The 20,383-nt window shown below is 49.3% G+C and overlaps 10 protein-coding genes across 10 annotated transcripts; 6 read left to right on the forward strand and 4 right to left on the reverse strand.

The window, feature by feature from the left end:
* Positions 1 to 258: 258 nt before the first annotated feature.
* On the forward strand, positions 259 to 2,173 carry nop58 (RNA-processing protein NOP58; the record flags this gene model as incomplete). Its single annotated transcript, XM_057083856.1, has 3 exons — positions 259 to 383; positions 521 to 681; positions 747 to 2,173. The coding sequence occupies 3 exons, from the start codon at positions 259 to 261 to the stop codon at positions 2,171 to 2,173; spliced, it is 1,713 nt and encodes a 570-aa protein (XP_056950005.1).
* A 1,401-nt stretch (positions 2,174 to 3,574) lies between these two features.
* Positions 3,575 to 5,057, reverse strand: N7483_000419 (ribose phosphate diphosphokinase subunit PRS5; the record flags this gene model as incomplete). Its single annotated transcript, XM_057083857.1, has 3 exons — positions 3,575 to 3,631; positions 3,704 to 4,027; positions 4,131 to 5,057. 3 exons carry the CDS (start codon positions 5,055 to 5,057, stop codon positions 3,575 to 3,577), a joined length of 1,308 nt encoding a protein of 435 aa, XP_056950006.1.
* Positions 5,058 to 5,924: 867 nt separating this feature from the next.
* On the reverse strand, positions 5,925 to 6,628 carry N7483_000420 (ubiquitin-like protein HUB1; the record flags this gene model as incomplete). Its single annotated transcript, XM_057083858.1, has 3 exons — positions 5,925 to 5,946; positions 6,014 to 6,152; positions 6,223 to 6,628. 3 exons carry the CDS (start codon positions 6,626 to 6,628, stop codon positions 5,925 to 5,927), a joined length of 567 nt encoding a protein of 188 aa, XP_056950007.1.
* A 282-nt stretch (positions 6,629 to 6,910) lies between these two features.
* N7483_000421 (PIG-H family GPI synthesis protein) lies at positions 6,911 to 7,644 on the forward strand (the record flags this gene model as incomplete). Its single annotated transcript, XM_057083859.1, has 3 exons — positions 6,911 to 7,244; positions 7,306 to 7,508; positions 7,567 to 7,644. The coding sequence occupies 3 exons, from the start codon at positions 6,911 to 6,913 to the stop codon at positions 7,642 to 7,644; spliced, it is 615 nt and encodes a 204-aa protein (XP_056950008.1).
* A 94-nt stretch (positions 7,645 to 7,738) lies between these two features.
* Positions 7,739 to 9,580, reverse strand: N7483_000422 (pseudouridine synthase DEG1; the record flags this gene model as incomplete). The annotated part of the gene is made up of 1 exon (XM_057083860.1): positions 7,739 to 9,580. The coding sequence occupies one exon, from the start codon at positions 9,578 to 9,580 to the stop codon at positions 7,739 to 7,741; it is 1,842 nt and encodes a 613-aa protein (XP_056950009.1).
* A 647-nt stretch (positions 9,581 to 10,227) lies between these two features.
* Positions 10,228 to 11,193, forward strand: N7483_000423 (Rho-like small GTPase; the record flags this gene model as incomplete). The annotated part of the gene is made up of 5 exons (XM_057083861.1): positions 10,228 to 10,316; positions 10,456 to 10,702; positions 10,758 to 10,877; positions 10,932 to 11,082; positions 11,144 to 11,193. 5 exons carry the CDS (start codon positions 10,228 to 10,230, stop codon positions 11,191 to 11,193), a joined length of 657 nt encoding a protein of 218 aa, XP_056950010.1.
* Positions 11,194 to 11,987: 794 nt separating this feature from the next.
* On the reverse strand, positions 11,988 to 13,069 carry rps0 (40S ribosomal protein uS2; the record flags this gene model as incomplete). The annotated part of the gene is made up of 2 exons (XM_057083862.1): positions 12,827 to 13,069; positions 11,988 to 12,738 (listed from the first exon to the last, which is right to left on the reverse strand). The coding sequence occupies exons 1-2, from the start codon at positions 12,940 to 12,942 to the stop codon at positions 11,988 to 11,990; spliced, it is 867 nt and encodes a 288-aa protein (XP_056950011.1). The 5' UTR covers positions 12,943 to 13,069.
* Positions 13,070 to 13,332: 263 nt separating this feature from the next.
* Positions 13,333 to 14,311, forward strand: N7483_000425 (mitochondrial 37S ribosomal protein uS15m; the record flags this gene model as incomplete). The annotated part of the gene is made up of 2 exons (XM_057083863.1): positions 13,333 to 13,378; positions 13,449 to 14,311. 2 exons carry the CDS (start codon positions 13,333 to 13,335, stop codon positions 14,309 to 14,311), a joined length of 909 nt encoding a protein of 302 aa, XP_056950012.1.
* A 1,131-nt stretch (positions 14,312 to 15,442) lies between these two features.
* N7483_000426 (uncharacterized protein) lies at positions 15,443 to 18,190 on the forward strand (the record flags this gene model as incomplete). The annotated part of the gene is made up of 3 exons (XM_057083864.1): positions 15,443 to 16,421; positions 16,487 to 17,317; positions 17,541 to 18,190. The coding sequence occupies 3 exons, from the start codon at positions 15,443 to 15,445 to the stop codon at positions 18,188 to 18,190; spliced, it is 2,460 nt and encodes an 819-aa protein (XP_056950013.1).
* Positions 18,191 to 19,076: 886 nt separating this feature from the next.
* Positions 19,077 to 19,295, forward strand: N7483_000427 (uncharacterized protein; the record flags this gene model as incomplete). Its single annotated transcript, XM_057083865.1, has 1 exon — positions 19,077 to 19,295. The coding sequence occupies one exon, from the start codon at positions 19,077 to 19,079 to the stop codon at positions 19,293 to 19,295; it is 219 nt and encodes a 72-aa protein (XP_056950014.1).
* Positions 19,296 to 20,383: the final 1,088 nt, after the last annotated feature.

The following is a 20,383-nucleotide window of genomic DNA, read 5'->3' on the forward strand; positions in this document are numbered from 1 at the left end:
ATTGGGGTGAGCTGGTTTCCTCTACCATACAGCTAAGTGAATGCGCGGCGGGTCATTACATAATCCACCAGCCACATGTGGCTGAATCTCATTTTTGCACTTTTTCTTTCCCGTTGCAAAATTTCTAGATTTCTTCTCCAACAGTACACGCCTCGACGGTCCCCTCTTTCTTCTCCGTCTTTTTTACGCCAATCGAACGGGGCCTTCTATTCTTACATTTGGTTTATTTTTCTTTGCATTCCCCGATTAGTGGCCAAAATGTCGCTGTTCATCCTCACCGAGACCAGCGCCGGTTATGCCCTGCTGAAGGCCAAGGACAAGAAGCTTTTCAAGCGCGACCAGCTCCCCGAGGATGCTAACACCGCCGAGGGAATTACCAACCTGTACGTGTGACTTCTGGTTCCTATAAGATTAAAACCGCACAATTGTTCTGTGGAGCGGGGAAGATTCAATTCGCGCATTGAATCCATTTGAAGAAAAAAAAATCTTTGCGGCACAGCAATGCTAACAAACCCCACAGGTTCAAGCTCAAGGCTTTCCAAAAGTTCGACAGTGCCGCCGCCGCTGTTGAGGAGGCTACTGCGATCATTGAGGGCAAGGTCACCCCCCGCCTCGCTTCGCTTTTGGACGGAATCAAGGATGAGAAGAAGGTTTCCCTCGCTGTTGCGGACCCTAAGCTCGGTATGTCTCCCAACTCAGACTGCACAGGAGTCTCTCAAAACAATTGCTAACTCTGTCGCCCTTAGGAAATGCCATTGGCAAGCTGCCCGGTCTCTCTGTTGAGCTGATTGCCGACTCTACCACCGCCGATGCTTTCCGTGCTATTCGTGAGCACCTCTCTGCTCTCATCCCCAGCCTGGCTCCTGGTGACATGTCCACCATGGCCCTCGGTCTGTCCCACTCTCTCGCCCGTCACAAGCTCAAGTTCTCCCCCGATAAGATCGATACTATGATCGTCCAGGCCATTGGTCTGCTGGACGACATGGACAAGGAGCTGAACACCTACGCCATGCGTGTTAAGGAATGGTACGGCTGGCACTTCCCCGAACTCGCCAAGATCCTCAACGACAACATTGCCTACGCCAGACTCGTCCTGAAGATGGGTATGCGTACTAACTGGGAGACTGTCGATCTCTCTGAGATCCTGCCTGAGGAGATTGAGGGTGCCGTCAAGTCCGCTGCCGATCGTTCCATGGGTACTGAGATCAGCGAGAATGATCTCGAGAACATCCAGGCTCTGGCCGACCAGGTTGTCTCCCTGGCTGACTACCGCACACAGCTCTCCAGCTACTTGACATCCCGTATGAACGCCATCGCTCCTAACCTGACTGCCCTTGTCGGTGAGCTTGTTGGTGCCCGTCTGATTGCCCACGCTGGTAGCTTGACCAGCCTTTCCAAGAGCCCCGCCTCCACCCTCCAGATTCTCGGTGCTGAGAAGGCCCTTTTCCGTGCCCTGAAGACCAAGCACGACACTCCTAAGTACGGTCTGATCTACCACGCTTCCCTGATTGGCCAGGCCACCGGCCGCAACAAGGGTAAGATGGCCCGTATTCTGGCCGCCAAGGCTTCCCTGGGTATCCGTGTGGATGCTCTCGCTGAGTGGGATGAGGATGTTACCGAAGAGGACAAGGCCGCTCTCGGTACCGAGGCTCGCTTCAACCTTGAGCGCAAGCTCGCCGGTATGGAGGGCAAGCCTGTTAAGCCCCGTGGTGTCAACATTGCCCCCAACGGTGAGGCTGTTCAGCCCCAGAAGTTCGACCTCAAGGAGGCTCGCAAGTACAACCCCGATGCCGATGCTCTTGACTCCGAGGAGCCCAAGTCAGCTAAGAAGGAAAAGAAGAACAAGAAGCTCGTCGAGGAGGTCGACTCAGATGAAGATATGGAGGATGCCGATTCCGATTCCGATGACTCTGAATCCAGCGGTGAGAAGACCGAGCTGGAGAAGCAGGCTGAGAAGGCTGGTCTCAGTGTTAAGCGTTACCAGCGCAAGCTTGAGCGTGGAGAGATTACTTTCGATGCCTCTGGGAACCCTACAGCTGTTAGCAAGAAGGATCTGAAGAAGGCTAAGAAGGAGTCTAAGAAGGCCGACAAGGAAGATGGCAAGAAGCGCAAGCGTTCCGACGAGGACGAGGTCAAGAAGGATAAGAAGAAGAAGAAGAGCAAGAGCGAGTAAGCTATGAATTTGCTTTTCTTTGCAAAAGTTTCGTGCAATGTGATGGATGGCCTCTTTTTTGCGGATCTGTATGATATCACTTTCTTTTTGTGTCGCGACCCTGCTCGCATGTTCGGGGGCATCTAAGGTTGATCTGCTATTCTTTTTTTTCGTGTTTTCAATTTTATGGCGCAGACGGTGCTTGGTCAAGGCAGTACACAGTTTAGCTGAATAATCTGTTCATACTTCAATTTCAGTAGCTGAGCATGTAGGTCTGAGTATGCTGTCGTAATAAGTGGCACCTGTACTATTGGTGCCTAGGTGGAAGGCCTAGCACTGGTACATCCTAGGCGTACCAGGTAGTAGTATTCTACGGCTTCTTCTATCAGAAGGAGCTAAGTCAGAGTTTTATGGATGCACATGTATTACAACTTGAAGGCACTCTTTATTGGTTATAAATCGCATCTACCTAATTGGATACGTCACTTTGCATGGGTAAAATCTCATAGCTTCTCTTCTAGACGAAATGACCAAACTCATTAAACAAATCGCCAGGTCCTCTCAGGCTTCGCCGGGTTAGCCAAATGGATCGGATCCGAGTCTGTGGCAAAAAGCGCCTTACACCCAACTGCAGATAGTGGAAGCAAGGGAGAGAGTATTTTGAACCTATTATTATCAACCTAAATCGACATAACCTTGGAATTAGTGCAGTACTAGTGGTTATTCAGACGCACATAGATGCAGGTGCGGGACTCAGCATATAATTTTTGGTAAGATGGCCCCGGGTGTAATAGGCAAAGTCCGAGTCCAACCTTGGAAGATATGACTCTCTAGGTCTCGAGGTAAATACCTAAAAAATATTAGTACCAGTGGTATGCACTTGTGTAGTATTAGTAAAGAAAAAGCATCCAAGTACTCTCGAGAGAGGCTTCCATCTCCAGCCCTAGAGGACTGTGCACATGCTTCAGTTGAAGTAGCAATCTTGTCGAAGCTTATAATCATGATTGAAAAGGAAAAAAATCATCTTGAATGAGCCCGGTACGAGTTTGATATACCAGGTGCTGTCTTCATTGTAGTTTGATCTTCGTATGTGCAAAATTTGGCAATAGCTCAAATAGCCAAATGAAAGAAATTGCAAATATAAAACACCAATGCCGAGAAGTAAGACGTAGTTCGAACACAGCGTCTTCTCGGGAACTCCAGTCTACTTTGACCAATAATCTATATTGGAGTTGGAGAACAGTGTAATTGTGCGGTTTGAAACCAAAAAAGAAGAGAAAAAAAAGTAAAAAATCATCTTCATAGCAACAACGCCTGTAAATTCACCAAAATTTCATGTAGCATGCCAGATTCGATAGACCATATTTAGCCACGATTTTCTTTTTTCTTGGGGGTGTGTAAGAGCTAGAGCTCAGTATAAAATCAGTCATACTGGAAGAGAACGCTGATACTTTCACCGTGGTGAACACGACGGATAGCCTGCATTAAGCGGTCAGCATGGACATGGCCCGGGCGCAATGGGCGCATTTAATATAAACGCATAACACTTACTTCGGCAAAAACGTGGCCAACCTCTAGGACCTCTAGCTTCGGGCATCGGCGCAGGTGCTCGGATTGAACAACGCTGTTGGTTACCACCACCTTATCAAGGGCGCTGGCATTGATGCGCTCAATAGCGTCACCGCTCAGAATACCGTGGGTGACCAAAGCATAGACCTGGGATGCACCCTCCTTCTTCAACAACTTGGCTGCACGAGTGATAGTGTTGGAAGTATCCGCCAAGTCATCGATCAGAATAGCTATCCGGTCACGGACATCGCCAACCAACATCATGGTGGCATTCTGGCGGTCTGTGATCTTTGTGGGGCGGCGCTCCTGCAGGGGGATGTCAGCAAACTCAAACACGGCAAAAAAAAAAATTTGCGTGCACTCGGCTATGCAGTGTAAATCAAAAATAAAATAAAGAGAGAAAACGAACCTTGTGGATCAAAGCAAATTCAATACCCATTTGATCAGCAATAGCTGTAGCACGCTTGGCACCACCAGCATCAGGACTGACAATAACAGACTGCTTGTAGTTGGGGATGTTACGCTGAATATAGCTCTTCAGCAAAGGACGTCCATAGAGGTTGTCCACAGGGATATCAAAGTATCCCTGGTATTGAGGGTCGTGCAGATCCATAGTGATGATGTGATCCGCCCCGGCGCAAGTCAGCAGGTCAGCGACCAGGGTACCTGCCTGCGCAACCCACTGCTTGTAGCCAGGACGCGGCTGGAAGCCGTTGATCTTTGAGACGGTTGAAGTGACACTAGCCGAGTCCTCGGGGATCGCACTATTGCCCAAGGACTTCAGAGAGTCGGTAGTATCACTTCGAGCGAGTTCACTGGAAGCACCAGGACGGCGCTTGACGGGGCTGCCGTTGCTCTCCTCGATTTGTGCTCTGGCAAGGCTCTTTTGGAGGTTGTCGATGCCATTCATCAACCCGAGACCCTTGGGTTTCCCAGGTCCGGGAGTCGGGGGAGTGCTCTCAAAAGTGTAACCATTGCTGGGCTTGTTCACCACAGACGACTTGACAAGGGGAGCTCCTGCCTTGTCGTAGGGAATGTCGCTTTGACGGGAGTATGGGAACAGAGGCAGAACGGCAGTTACTCGACGGGCCGAGGCTGTTTTGCAGGCGGAGATCGTAATGAGGAGCTCCATAAGGTGGTCGTTGACTTTTCCACCACCGGACTGGATGATGTAAACGTCTTTCCCACGAACAGACTCTTGGATCTCCACCCGCGTCTCGCCGACAGCAAATTTAGACAACAGCACATCAGCCGGAGGAATCCCTAGTACGCCACAGATGGTCTCGGTCAACTGTGGGTGGGAATTACCCCCAATAACAACTAGATTGCGAACCATATTGTCTGAGGAGTTTGAGGAATTAGAAGAGGGGGTGGAGGGAAACGGAAGAATCGAGTGCGGTTGTGGAGGGGAGGTCGAGGAATCTGGAGAGGAAAATCTGCGGAGGCGATATCGGGAATTTCAGAAAATAAGGAACTGTAGTATAGATAAACGTCTGGAGTGGAGAGTCAAGTGACTACCTCATTGCGGAGGGAGAAATAAGTCGAGGATTTGCCCGGACAATGGCCCGGAAAAAAAAGAGGAAGAATTGAAGCTCGTGTGAGTCCCGCGATAGAAAAAAAGCCTCTTTTGGAGAGTGGAACAAGTAATGGCCTCGGGTTGGCTGTAAGTATTAATGCCTGAGGCATTAAGGTGTCAATACCAACCGGATTGAGTATAGTGCGGGCATATTGGGACAGGTAATAATGCATGGCCCCGCAGGTAAATGTGTAAAGCACAGTAAAGCACAGTAAAGCCAAGTAAACCCGAGAACCCCGACAACGGCGGAAAAAAAGAAAAAAAAAATTAATAGAGACGCCAGCAAATGGTCAGCAATCCGTGGGGATGTGGCTCCTCTCGGGCAAAACCGCTTTACAGCACTTCCATTGTTTTTTTTCTTTCCTCACGCCGGTATGATACATGATGGGCGAAAACCAAAAAAAAAACACAAAAAAAAAAAAATTGGGAATAAGAGGGTCATTAAAAAAAATGGAAATGAGAATGAGAATGAGAAAAAAAAAATACATGCATAATTATGCACGCTCCCTTGCTCCAAGTTCCGTTGATACTTGATATGAAAAACACCGACCATTTTGAAGTCCCACCAAGCCAGAATATCCCATGAGAAATAAAACTCCAAAGAAATTTTGGTAAATGAACTCCACTCTAGTCACCAGTGCCAACCTCCCTATAATAGAAGTTAGTATATGAATCTCAAGTAGATTGACGGGTGAGGGGATGGTAAATAAGCTCACAGGTCAAGCTGCACCCCGTTGCTGACTCCATAGTCTTCCAACGTTAACTGGTCCTTGAATGGACGTTCACCTTGTCGTTTAAGTAAAATCTCATGGGGTTCGCGTCCGATTCGAGCAGCGACTTGGGCCTTGAAGAGCTCTGTAGGCATATAGATTAGAAGGTATCCCTTGGAGCGATAGCTTCACAGAAACACGGAATGTCAACATACTGATGGGATCTGAGGCCAGACACGGGATCTCGGCCTTTGTGCCCAGACGATCATTCACAAAGACCACGATCATGGGCTCTGAAGACTGTGGAATGACCGGCTTCTTCTTCTTCTTTTTCTCCTTGTCTTTCTTCTCCGCGCGATCCTCCCGCGGGGCGTCCCGATCGTCACGGCGTCGATCCCGGTCACTGTCTCGAGGGCGATCTCCATAACGATCGCTGTCACGGTCTCTGCGGGGTGATCGTGGACGCTCATCTCTTTCGCGATATCCACGATCTAGCTTGCGGTCTTCGCGGGTATCGTCGTCTCGGCGCTTCTCCTTCCATCGAAAGCCTCCGGTTTTCTTTGTGCGCGATCGATCGCCTTCCTGTCGGCGTGGAGACCGACTTCGTGATCGGTCACCCATTATGGATTGGCTGTGACCAAAGATAAGTGAGAGGTGTTGGGCAGCAACAAGTCAGTCTCGATCTCAATCCCCGGGAGAGTTGAGAGCTGAAAGATACACGTGACCTGGGGACTGGGGTCCTCAGGCTAGAGGTACATGGCACTAATACATAATAGGCCTAGTGTGTTGGTCGCGAGTTTGGAGCTCTGAGCCCCGTGAGATTCAATTCATCTCGTTTACTCCAAAGGGAAATCGACAATTCATGATTTTCATCCAAATTACTGCTCATTACTAGATTTCACGATGCCAGGTCGACTCCGGGTTCGGCGTCCCTCTCCGACCACCGTTAGCTTTGCCGTATCGAATGCGCCGCGACGCTCCAATTCCCCCGCGAAGATACTATTTGGCTTTCAGATCCTCCTGCGTGCCCTATTATTCTGCTGTGTGGTTCTTGTTGGATTAACACGACTGCGGCATATTTCTTACGAAGCAGATACGAAAATTATACCTTGGCAAGCCGTCTGGGAGACTCCGTTGGGATCTCAGCTGTATCTTCTGGTGGACCCCTACAACCCATGGATAGTTACGGCGGTATGCGCAGTCGTGGTCTATGGAGTTTTCCGAAGAGGATATACCGGTACGTATAGTGCAATTGCTTTCGACTCCATCCTTCATACACAAGCTCACATTCTGTCCAGAGGAATCGCTTCTTGTCATTCGGGGCTTCGGAATTCAGACTTCAACATCAGCTTCCACCTACCTCTCGTCCGCAGCAACAAGGTTTATTCCTACAACACAAATCCAAGACATAGTGATTCATGAAGCATTCAAGGGCTTCGAAGTTCGCTTTTATCTTGCCGTGATCGTGGAAGGAGAGCCGGACGCTTTGGTTGTTTTCCCGGTAGGTTACGTCTTTAGCCTGCTCGTGTCACTCGGCTAACTGGAACTTCAATGACCAGCATTTACTCCCTAAGCGAGAAATTCTTGAAGAGGTGTGGCGTGGGTCTCGCCGCTGTCTTTACGACGCAAAGTCATGATCCACTGATATAAGGGGTATATATGATAAACCAAAGCAGTACCGTGCCTTTAGCATACCAAAGAGATCAAGGTGAGTAGTATTTACAACTTTCTTCACGATTCTTCCATCTTGTCTGCGGCCTCCTGCTTCCTTGCCAATTTCCGCTGTTTGGAGACCATCCACCTTGCGTTTTGGACCTCCACGGGCTCCGTTCTTCCCTTTTTAGAGACTGGGACATATCTGCCTCCAACGCGGGCGTCATTATCTCCAAGCCAAACCTTTGCACCTCGACTGGTCTTCTTCCCTGATCCCCGCTTCCCGTCCATGTGATCAATAATGCTATTAGTGCCCTGACTAACAGTCAAATCCAGCAGTGCACCAGCCAGAATCTCATCAATCTTCCGCTGTCTCCAAACAGTCCACAGCCCATCGACCACACCCTTCATGCCAAACTTGCTATCACCCTTGGCACTCCGGTTCTTGTTAAGGCGCACATCACCAGCGTAGACCCAGTCCAAAGCATCCTCACGGCTGCCTGAGCCTTCTGCGGGGAAGATGGTATCCCACAGAACCAAGGGCGCGTCACAAGCCATCTCATAAGTTGGCTTGCACGGATTCTTAGCCACGTCCAATAATTCGGGGACAATCGACGGAGACTCGAGCCCTTGTCCAACTAGGAACAAGATTGCGACCATGTGTCTGACTTGATGCCAGAGGAATGCAGACCCATGCAGTGTGAATGTGTACACCTGGGGTGTAGCTGAGGCCGCCGTTTCTGGCGACTCCATAGTCTCATCAGACACAGAATTTTCTTGCGATTGAAAGCCAGCTCGATTCACCCAGCCCAAAGGCATGGTCTTCGGGTCCACAAGCTCAATATCAGAGTAATGAATGATACGCTCGAAGTTTTCAATCTGCTTGCTTGTATCCAGTTTGCAGAAGTTTCGGAAATCATGGATTCCTTCGAAAGACTTCGCAGCTTCACGCATCGCCTCAATATCTAGCCATCCCTCGCGGAACTTTGCATTTGGACCCTTTCCAGCGTTGACGCGATCCTCGAATCCAAATGCGCCGGGTGTAGGCGAAAATGCAGGCTGCGTGAAGAAATAGCGGTAGCGGCGTTCTCTACAGGAGAAGCGGGCATCGAATCCAGGAGGAGGGTTAGGACACCAAGCAAGGACACGAATATCTTCCGGAAGCACCCTGTTCAATACTTGAACGTAGTTAATCTCATCCGCAATGTCATCCCAGTCTTGATCCATGGCTGTTTCCTCAACCTGCATCGCATCCCCGTTCTCCGCTTGTAGTCCTTCCTGCTCCGAGGCTGCAGCAGGAGCCTTTGGCATGGGTCGCATACTGCGGACCCGAATACCAATTACCTGCCCAAACGCACTAACTCCACGGTCTGTACGGCCAGCCTTGGAATAATCACACCCATCCCAGTAGATAGAGTACGGCCGTAAGGCACGAGGCACAGTATCATTTGGCTCCTCCTCGGGACAACTGGTTTCGGGGAAGATGATTCTTGTCCGGCGCATAGCCTTCCATATCACCTCCTCGATCGTAGGCAATGGTGTAGGATTGCCATTGGTATGCTCCAGACCGTTATACCTTTGTCCCAAGTAGGCAAATTTCAGAGCAATAAACCGCGTGGAGTATTTCGAGGGATCAAAATCTCGCTGCTCTTTGAGCGCTCGCTTTTTTCCAGGCGCATGCACGATATCGATCTCGGCAAGTTGCGCAGGCTTCGTTTGCACGGATGCTTCCTCTTGAGTGGGGATCGCGGGTTCGTGGACATCGCTAGGAATAGGCGCAAGGCGAAGCTCTGTGGGTGGTGCAGTATATTGTGTGGTTTGAGACTTCAATTGACGTTCTAGCTCGGTGATTCGCTCGACGAGGCTAGCGTTGCTCCATGTTGTGTAGTCGGGCTGCTCTGGATTGTCGGTGCCCACCATTTTTTGCGACGGAGGGGGATTCTGTCCGTGAAGAAATCGTGTTTGGTTATAACTAGGGAATGGGGACCAGCGAGATCGAGGGAGCCTCAGACTTTTCGGTTGCCTCCGCATACCACTCAAGTAACCCAGGGTCAATTCAGATCACTTGGTGCCAGTGGTGAGTTCAGCCCACTATAGAAAATTGGGTCACGAGTGTTTCCGCGAGAGATTGGTACGTATTCACGTTACATGAAGGTATCGAAGTTTCCACAGTTGACTCTGACTGAACACTGACTGCGGCTTTAAATACAAGTATCGTATTGTACTGGAGTTGAATATAAAATCAATATGGGCAGCATATCTGTGCCTGATAGGTGAAATTGTTCTTGCTTTGATTTTAAGAAATATACCCTGCAACTTGAATGAATCGGACTAATCTATACACCCTATAAAAATGTTCAAGATAGGACGATAGAGTTATGGCTTAGCTTGAAATTGACACCGAAGTATATTTTTGGACTTGACGATCTGCGGCTTGCTCACCACACCTGGTTCAACCTTATCCTAATACTTTGACTACACTGCATCTGACTCCACGGCACTCCAATACATGTCAAATATTTGCCGTTTACATAAAATAACAAAAGAGACATTGGAAAACCGGCAATATGACAGAAGCGGTAACCACAGAGCCAGACGCCACAGTAACGTTGTTACTTCTGGGCGACCCGGGTTGTGGGAAATCCGTATTCTTATCGTGAGTTCAAAACTGCTGAATTGCTCGCCCTTATCCCATCGTGATGCGCCATGCCATGAGAGACCGCAGAGATATCTCCTGTCATTCAAGATTGGCTCTAAAACGACTCAGTGGGCTTGAATGGCTAACTATAGGATAGTCGGCTGAAGAATGTTCGGCGGCGGACGCAAGCTCAAACAGACTTGGACAATACAGAAGCTCAGCCTGATCATCTCCGAGACAGCGACCAGCCATTCATTTACGATATTCATTTTTCCAAGAAAAGCTTCACACTAGAAGTCTACGACACGTCTTATCCTAACCAGCATTGGTCGACTTTAAGCCCCAATGTCGCTGTTATAGCATTCGACATCTCAAATCGAGAGACATTGGCTGGGTTGAAGGAGGTAAGAATCATCAAGATGATATCTCTTGGTAGAATTAAACTGACTTAGTTCATAGTGGCGAAGCGATATAACACGCTATTTCCAGCATGGCTACGGTGAACGCATCCCGGTGATGATGCTCGGGTTGAAAAGAGATCTGAGAGAAGAGGGCGAGGGTATCATCTACCCACAAGAGGTTTGAACCATACATACGTGCAATATATATGAACTTCAGCTAATCGACATGTAGAGCTATCGCATCGCTCAAGAACTTCGCTGTGATAGGTATGCTGAATGTTCGGCTCTGACGGGTGAGCTACTTGGGGAGACATTTGAGGATATTGCGAGGTTGGCGGGGATGTCAATTACGGACAAGGGTGGACAGACTGCCGGGGGATGTAGTATTTTATGAAATGATTGTTACATATTATCAACTGAGATTAATGAGACCATGCATGATAGTTAACGTTGGAACGAGAATCCACCTGGACATGAAGGCTCTAGGCGCTTAGGCTTGTGCTTCAACTGCCAGGTATAGACCGGGTCCTGGTTTGAATGGTGCAATTGCACCCGACCAAGGCATACCTCCTTCTATTCGCCTGGTGGATAATGGTCGATGTACCCGTGGGACCAACGTCCAGGCGCAATACATGTGGAGATGGCTTCACTAGTACTATCCATCATCAAGCTAAACCATTGGGGCGCATTGGGCATATTAACCAGTGTACTACTCATCTAAGAATCTACGGAATCAAGATGGACGATACCAAGCACAATCCTCTTCCAATTACTAGAATACAAACAGGGAGAAACCAAGGTAACGATTAAGTCCACCTTGTAGATTGACAGCACAGGGCTTTCCCCCAGTTGCAGAATACAACTGGATATCTTTCCCTCATAAAGCGCCAGGTCAATAATTGACATCGCTATTCCTCCCCGCTGCAAACAAAGAAATCAAAATAGTGCTGGTAGGTGAGACCACTGATGCAAAAGGACGTGAAGATTCCCGGTGTGAAAGCTCTTTTTTTCTTCTGCTGTTTTTCAGTTTCTTTTTGTTTTTTGAGACACTGGACAGAAACTAAGATAGACATGTCAAGGGAATTTTTGTTTTCGGGAGATTGGTGCATTTTTCCACTGTTGTCAATGAATTCGTAGGTTAAAAAAAAGAGCATTTACTCGTCTCGCCTGTGCCTCAAATGGACACGGGATTCAGCCCAATCATCCCGGATCGCCATAAACTTTTTGGGTATTTTGATCATAGTTCCCCCCTCCTCTCAACAGCTATCTCCGTCACTGTAGAGCGAATCTACCACTTGGCCTCACTGGTGGTGGTGGTGGTGGTGGTCTGAGCGGTCTCAGCGGCCCACTCGGTGGTCTGCTGAGTGGAGCTGGCAGCCCAGTCAGCACCGTCAGCCTCCCAGCTGGTGGCACCGACAGCAGCGCTAGCGGCAGCGAAGGCAGTGCCGGGAGCACCAGCACCGGGGGCGGCAGCGTCCCAGTTGTCACCGGCGAAACCGGACTCAACGGCACCAGCACCGATCTCCTCAACACCGGGGGCCTTGGCCTCCTCAGCGACCTCCTTGTTCTCCTCAGCCTCGGGGTCGCGGTAGAAGTACAAGTCAACAACGGTGTCCCACTCGGTCTCACGGGTGGCAAGGGTGCCACGGAGACGGAGGATCTCACGGGCAAGCATCCACCAGACGAGACCGATGGAGTGACGACCCTTGTTGTTGGTGGGGATGGCAACATCGACGAAGTCGGTGGGGGAGTCAGTGTCGCAGAGGGCAATGACGGGGATGTTGACGTAGCTAGCCTCCTTGATGGCCTGGGCGTCGGTGCGGGGGTCGGTGACGATGATCAGGCGGGGCTCCTTGAAAGAGCGGGTGATGTAGTTGGTGAAGTTACCGGGGGTGAAACGACCAGCAATGGCGGTGGCACCGGTGTGAGCGGCGAACTTGAGGACAGCACGCTGACCGTAGGGACGAGCGGAGATGACACAGACATCAGCGGGGTTGTCGATGGCGGCGATGATACGGGCAGCCAGAACGATCTTCTCCCTGTTTTGCGCATACAAATTAGACCAATTATTCCCCCATTATTCATTCATATTCCCCGTCGGAAATCTCAGGTTCTTTCGATTCATACCAGGTCTTGCCAATGTTGATGACATTGACACCGTCGGGACGGGTCTTCCACAGGTAGGGCTCCATGTGAACCTGCAGGTTCTTGGAACCCAGGTGGCACTGAGCAGCCAGGAGCATCTCAATGTCCTGAGCGGTAGGGTTGAAAACCGGGGGGGAGCTGGGAGGGGGCCATGGTGGGCGATTGATTTATTGACGAGTTGGAGAGATCAATCGTCTGGCTCTTGTCGTGGTGATGGAGGAAGAGATCAAGCCGAACCGCGAAAACCACGCCTCACTCCGGGAGAATTTCGCTTGACGGTTGTGAGTTAGGGCTAGGGCTGTAAAGCATGACATAATCCAGCATGCATGACATAAGCATCTAATGCCTGAGGCATGAATAAAGTACTAGGTTCCCAATTTAGATTAGCGTACTAATGTCCGGGCCGCATGATTTTCCTGGCCAAAAGAGCCATACGAAGAACTTCGCATTCGTCGTCGGAGGTCAGGAATTCTGTATCAGCCTGCATCATGCCTCCGCGTTTCTCAATCCAGCCTTCTTGGAAGGCCTTGACAGGTAAGCTCTTACCGACTTGCTTCAAGTGTGAATTTCTTGATCCCAATGCTGATACTCGGCTGTATAACAGGCACCTTGTACGGACAGAGCCCGGCTGCCACATCCTCCAACGCGATCCAAGCGACTGCCCGAGCAGCATCTACCAAGGCTCAAACACAGAAGAGAACCGATTTCTTCCGTGCCGCGCAAGCCCGCCAGCGAAAAGCTGCCAATTTGTCTCGACGGAAGGTTCTCCAGGAGGAACGTGACGCCTCTCTCGGCGACCCGGTAGCAAGCCAGTCCACACCTTTTATTAAACAGATACAGGCCGTCTCAACCGAGCCTCAAGTCTCTGCGTCGACCGGTGGTATCAATTACTACTTGAAAGTGGATGAGCTCGACAGCGCATTGCAATTCTCCAAGAACTTGACCGAGCCCCTTCAGAACCCAGACCGGGATACCGCAGACCCCCAGCACGAGAAAGAAGCATTAGAGAAGCATGAGAAAGAATTCCAGAATGCCAAGGAGGCGATTCAGCGTATTGTGAATCTCAGCAATGGAAATACCAAGGATCGCATGCGATTGAACATCCAGAAGTGTATCGGGGAGTTCGGACGACACAACACCGACGAGATCCTGTCGCCTAAGCCCGCCAGTGTGCAGCAACCCAATTCCTCTGAGCAGCTGAAGAAGGTTCCTCGCGTTGGCACCGACACCGGCTCTCCTGAAGTTCAGGCAGCTATCTTGACCGTCAAGATCATGAACCTTTCCCGACACCTCCAGACTGCCAACAAGGATAAACACAACAAGCGGAACCTGCAGGTTCTTGTGCACAAGCGTCAAAAGCTACTCCGATACGTCCGCCAGAAGGAGCGTGGTGGGCCCCGGTGGACAAACCTCATGGAGAAGCTGGGTCTATCCGAGGCTACGTGGAAGGGAGAGATCGCTCTTTAAGGGATCTTGGGGGCGAAGAAATGTATCATCTTATAAAATTCGGTCATCATTGGGTGTCTTTTATTGAGTATCAGCGTGTTTCTCCATGTTACCGAACTGGCCCAGGGATTTTGTGGGGTTACGTTTTGGACCTGAACTACCAGATTTCTCATGCTTCGAGTGACTGGTAACATTTGTACAAATATCATTGTTTATTTATTGTGTCTGATTTGGCCTCTATTGGGCAATATACCTTCCAGAAATTCCATCTGTTGATTCTAGAAGTCTTTAATATTCAAGTTCTCCACATGCAGATGCCTCTGCTAGTATTCTCCTAGGCTACTGAAATAAATAATCATTGACTTTAGACTCGGAGTCAACATTTGAAGCTTTGATAAGACATAGTACTACTGTAGTACTCCAGCCTGAGCCTGAACTTGAATGAGTTTGGATGTACCTATGCAGCACTAATTGTATTGTGTTCTAGTGATTTACAACTTGCATACCTTCAAATGTTCTTTACCTATACTGCCGCAGTGCTATTTGCGCAGTCCGAGTCTATTCTCAGTACTATTCAAATCCGAGTAGCTCCTTACATCAACAAATGGATATTATTGAGGCAACATGTAATAATTGGTGATAAGGGTGTGCTAGGTGTGCTACAAGTTTGTTTACATTGGCATCCATCATGATATAGATATGTAATTATGGAGATGGGGATGGTTCATATGTATGTGAACCTCGGGACATCGATTTGTATGTGTGACTAGTATGTGGCCGGGGAACCCTGATGCCTGATAATTAGGGTATATAAATTAATTCACCGCCTTTTGTAATTCTGCCGCCGACAATTTTTGGTCCAAATCGCTCCTTCCAATTACGGGTCGAAAGTCAAGGTTCCTTCCCCAGATTTGCAGAAGAGGATCAGATCAGACCAGATCAGATCATTTGTTTGCTCAAATGGTTATTAGTCCTGGCAACGCGTCAACATCAACAAATAATAATTCAACATCGTCAACAAACACTCTTCACCCTCCTCACAATTTTCCCACCACGCTCCAAACCATCTCTAACCCTTCAACCTCTCTTCCATTTTCACCTCCAAATTCAAAATCATCATCATCTTTAACTTCCTCTCTCGTACCACCCAAGATGCGTACGCGATCCCAACCTCTTTCCCCTGGAGGTCTCAAGTCGCTTGACGACCTACCCCGTCGCCGCCGTGCCACGCGAAGTGCGTCTGTAACCGAACCAACAAACACAACCACGACCACAACAAAGTCGGAGAAGCCCAAGTCAACTGCTCGTGGTCGTAAGCCGCGAGCCAAGAAAATTGTCGGGCGCAAGAAAGTAAAGAAATCCAATCCCGCAGAGACAACTTTACGATTGCTAACAATATTGAAGACCAAGAAGACCGACGGTGACTCCGAAGTTGTTGAATCTAAAAACTCGGTTCTTGAAGAGACTGTCTCCGCCGCAAATGAGCAACCGTTGGCTCGAAGTTCTGAGCAGACTCCCAAGAAATCGCCATCTCGTCTTGATAATAACAAGCAGAAATCAGCCCAAGCTTCAGATCAGGAGCCAACTTCGCCATTTACCATTGCCAAGAAGGCGAAATCGCCAAAGAAAACAACTGAGCATGACTTACCATCTGGTCTCGGAAATACTCGACCATCCAAGGTCACCCCGAGAACGCCCTCTCGGCACAAAACTCCTCTGCGCGCACAGAACGCAACTCTCATTGTACGCCGTTCCCGCGTCCCATACTCCACCATTGCAAGTCGCCGCCGAAGTGTTGCCGGTGGACATGTGTCTCAGACTTTATTCCGACTGCCAGACCTTATTAACCAGGCTGCACTCATTGAGCCATCCCCGGAAACCAGGCCCTCTCACTTCGAAGAAAATCCCGAGTCAGACCCTGCGCTGCCTACGACTCCGGTGTCAAAGAATTTCACTGCCTCCAATATTCCCCAGACCGCGCCTGCTGCCAGAGTTGGCTCATCGCCCGGTTGGAGCCGATGGATTTTTGATTCTGTCTCCCGGAGATGGTCGACTATGCGCGGGCGACTTGATTTCAATAAAGCTCATGACTCCCAGCTAGCGCCCACCGAAGGAGAACCAAGCGCACCTGGTGCGCAATCAGCTCGACTGGTCCAAGGAACAGAACCATTTCCCCCGTCATTGAGGACAGCACAGAACCTGAGTCACCTTCATCCAGTCCAAGCAGTTTTAGATCCTCTCGGCGAATGCACATACGATCAGCAGCTACAACTACAACTAATACTGCGTACTCTCTCCGTCCTGCTGGATTCAGCGCAGAACTTATTGAAAAGTGCTTCCCCTCTCTGCCACCGGCTGAGGTCGCTGCTCGAGTTCGTCGCTTTTCTAATTCGGGCTCGGGACTACTACCGTCAGACATGGATTTGGGATCAGAAGAACAATCAAAGAAGCGCAAACGACCGCCATCTCCTGAAACTATTCCAAACCCGCCGGGCTGTAGTTATGGAATCAATGACGAGTATTTTGAATTTGATTCAGACGATGAAGAATGGGCCACAGAGGAACAAGCTCGCCGAGATGCTCTTGTTCAGGATAAATCAGCCACTGAGAAGACTGAAGGTCCCGCCGCTAAAAAACAGCGCGTTGAAGAGTCTGCTCCGAATCGTCGCAGACATGTTCTCTATGCCAACACCCCCCGGAAAGCAGAGAAACGTCCCGGATACGACCGCAATCGACCCCATCGCTTGAATCGGCCTACGACTTTGCCTACCGTGGAATCCAGTGAATTCCTTCACGACCCCTCGTCTGGAGGCAGCCCTATTGTACGAGGAGGCGGTCGGAACAGTCAGAACACGGCAGGATGGATCGTTAAAAACCCTCATGGCACCTTCCAGACACCGGGATGGGATTCAGCTTCGTCCGATGAACCCGTCTTGGATGAAACACCCGCGGATGAACAACCTGTTGTTTTGAACGAAACACCTGCAAAGCCAGACACTCCCTCTCAGGCTGCCGTCAGCCCACATGGTACGTTTACGCCGGGGACCCCAGGATTTTTCCCCTCATCTCCCCCATTTTTCATATCCCTTACTACGATGGAGACCCCGGAGATCTGCGTTTCACCTCCAACCCCAAGTCGCATTTCTTCGAGCCCTCTCACCGGAGTGGTGAGAAATGCGCGGAGTTTCTTGCGTTCCTTAGGTATGATTGTAAATCACATATATGACGGAAGCTGACTTTATGGATAAAGCTACGACAATTCTCCCAGGCTCAGACAATGAAACTGCCGATGATCCATCTCCCCTTAGCAAGGCCCGCAATAAGGCCGAGCAATTCAAGCCTAAGACGCCGAGCCGCCTTCGTGAAGCCCACCCTTTTATGAAGAGTCCCGCAACAGCCTCTCCCAACAACGGACCTCGGCATACATTTCACGATGCCCACCCCTTCCTTCATGCCCCCGTCCCCGCCACAAAAGCTCCAGCTGCAGCTCGTGCTGCACCTGAGGCAACTCCTTTGTCTAGTCAAAAGCCCCTTTCAAGCAGCCCCGCTGTCGCTACCAACTCCCCTCATAATGCACGCCTCGGTACTTCCCCATTCGTGGGTAATGACTCCATGTCGGTTGATGGGTCCTCCTACATAAAACCCGCCGAAACTGAGTTTGACCCCGCCAATGACTCATTGTCTGGTATGGAGGAGAGTGGTGACATGGGTACTGAATGGCTCCTTTACGAATGTCCCGATGGGAACTTTGGCAGCCTTAAATGGCCTTCGCAGACTAGACTCCATGGTATTTTCTCGGCAAATGGTGCCGGGCCGGCAACGAGCCTGGATGGCGAGGCTCCCGACATCGCATATCGTTACTGGGACCAGGAAACAGAGACAGGCATTATTGGCGCCTAATATCTAAATGCGACAAGATCACAAGCGTGTACAACATTCAAGGAATGCAGTTGAAATTTAAATTGAAATATTCAATTCAAAAGGACTGGATGAGACTAAGTCATCTTATTTATACCACTGGTAGTAGTATCATATAATGGTCACCAGAAACGAAACCCTTATATTCACTCAGGCTGCTCTTCTCTAATTCTACCAACTGAACAGCTGGAGCACTAGAGAGTACCATACCTATACGTTAGTTCTGTAGCTAGAAAATGAGATCTGGAGGAGAATCGAGACAGGAGAGAAGAGAGGTAAGAGATACTGATGATTGATTTGAAAATGAATCCATGGATCATTTCAAGTTGGTGGTTGGTCTGTTCGGCTGGACCGGTGTACTAGTACCTTGTGTGTGTACTAGTACTGCCTTGAGCATTCCCCTCTTTACTACATATATACTTTTACCGTGACCCTGGCTGCTTACCATACCGCGCTTGACCACATAGCCAGCGACAAGAACGACGATGACAATGTTCAAGCTCCAAGCCCAAATCCAGCCCCAACCCGAAAAAGAAATACTCCGACGCTTTCTCAACCGAAAAGGTCCTCCACCGCTACAGCCACTCCTTTCTCCTTTAATAACCACTAATTCAGACAACTCTCACTGCTTTTGTTTGATAATAACCGCCTGGGACTTTGCGGCCTGCTTAGTGCTTCACTATTCCTTAAGCACTACCCTATAGCAGCAGCCTATTATAAGTCAACAGCAATCAATCCCCTCGTTACGATAAGCGCAAAGAACTCAGCAAAAGGAAAAAGAGAGGGTAGACATAGTAGACGAAAGGCTGGCGAAAAGGAGCCACTACTGCCCTACTGGAAGGCGATCGAGGGTGAGAAGAAACCAAAAATGGAAACCTTCGGAGTGGCGCTGCCCGACAACGGTGTCTTTCATGCCGTCATGACTGGAAAGCCGTACAAGTATGAGTGCTGGCTAAACGACTTCAACAGTGTCCCGGTCGTTGCTTACACCGTGACCCGAACCCTCAAGGTCCGCCAGTGGTGGTACTGCGAGACAAACTGTACTGGGTGCTCTACTAAAGACCCAGATCACATTTCCCTGCAGTGAGAGACTGACTTGTGATTTATCGGAAAATAAACGACGAGATGAAGCAGACATAAGAGTATATAGGTCACCTTTGATCCATGGCGAAGACCAAAAAATCAGAGGGAGAGAGAGGGAAATGTTGAACAGACTATGTAGAACCATTCTACACTTGTCCCTTGCAACTCTGCGGACTCGGAGCCCTCGCTACAACACATGTGCAAGTGAGAGATGTCTCACCAACCGTAAAGCCTGGCCTTACACGACCAAGGCGACCTGGGACCACTGCTTTTGGCTGGGCCACGTCTTCCCATCCGCTGTGCTCATGGAGGATGCAGTGATTTACGACTTCAACAAACTCAGCCAGGACCAGCAGAAATTCTTCAGATGGCCAACAGCCGGGGACGATGACCTCTTTTACTCAATTGAAGCGACAGGTCTGGTGCCACTGGAGCATGCTGACATGAACTTCGATCCGAACATCGTTCTTCACGACCGCAACTACCACCATTACCCTTCCTTTGGCATTGATACCTATTTCTGCCCTTCAATTGACGATGCTGCTCCAATCACTCCAAGTGCCCCAACCCCTTGCTCCGATCGCTCCAAATACTACAGGATTTACCCGCTAGTAAGGAGAACTACACCTGTGTTCAAATTGAAATTGAAATATTTTTCAAAATCCTCTGCATCCACTCCATAGCACTCGAATCCAGATTCCCTCCACTATCATGGGAATCAATACTAACAAAGTTATCATGATCTAAACCTTTATCTATCCCTCAGTTAGTATGATACTGTTTCCTATTTCAACTCTAGAATTTTTCTCACATACTTAACCATTTTGCTACATCAGTTCTTCCAAGAAAATTAAGTTATTTCAAGTTATTTCGAGGCTTTGAACAACTGAGATATTAAATGCGATTCCACCAAATCTGAATAAGAGGCCAATCTTGGAAATAGTATATGACCACGCAAACATCAAGCAACAGTGGCAGGTGTCACACCAGTTGACACATGTGTGCATGATTGATGGGGTCACGGTACTAGTTCATGATACTATACGACGACGACATATCTCACCATCAACCTCAGCTTGGAATTATAAAAGC

The sequence above is a fragment of the Penicillium malachiteum genome (assembly GCF_028827825.1).
Source record: "Penicillium malachiteum strain IBT 17515 chromosome Unknown utg000001l:1.0-8184562.0:1.0-8186909.0, whole genome shotgun sequence".
Classification (NCBI taxonomy): domain Eukaryota; kingdom Fungi; phylum Ascomycota; class Eurotiomycetes; order Eurotiales; family Aspergillaceae; genus Penicillium; species Penicillium malachiteum.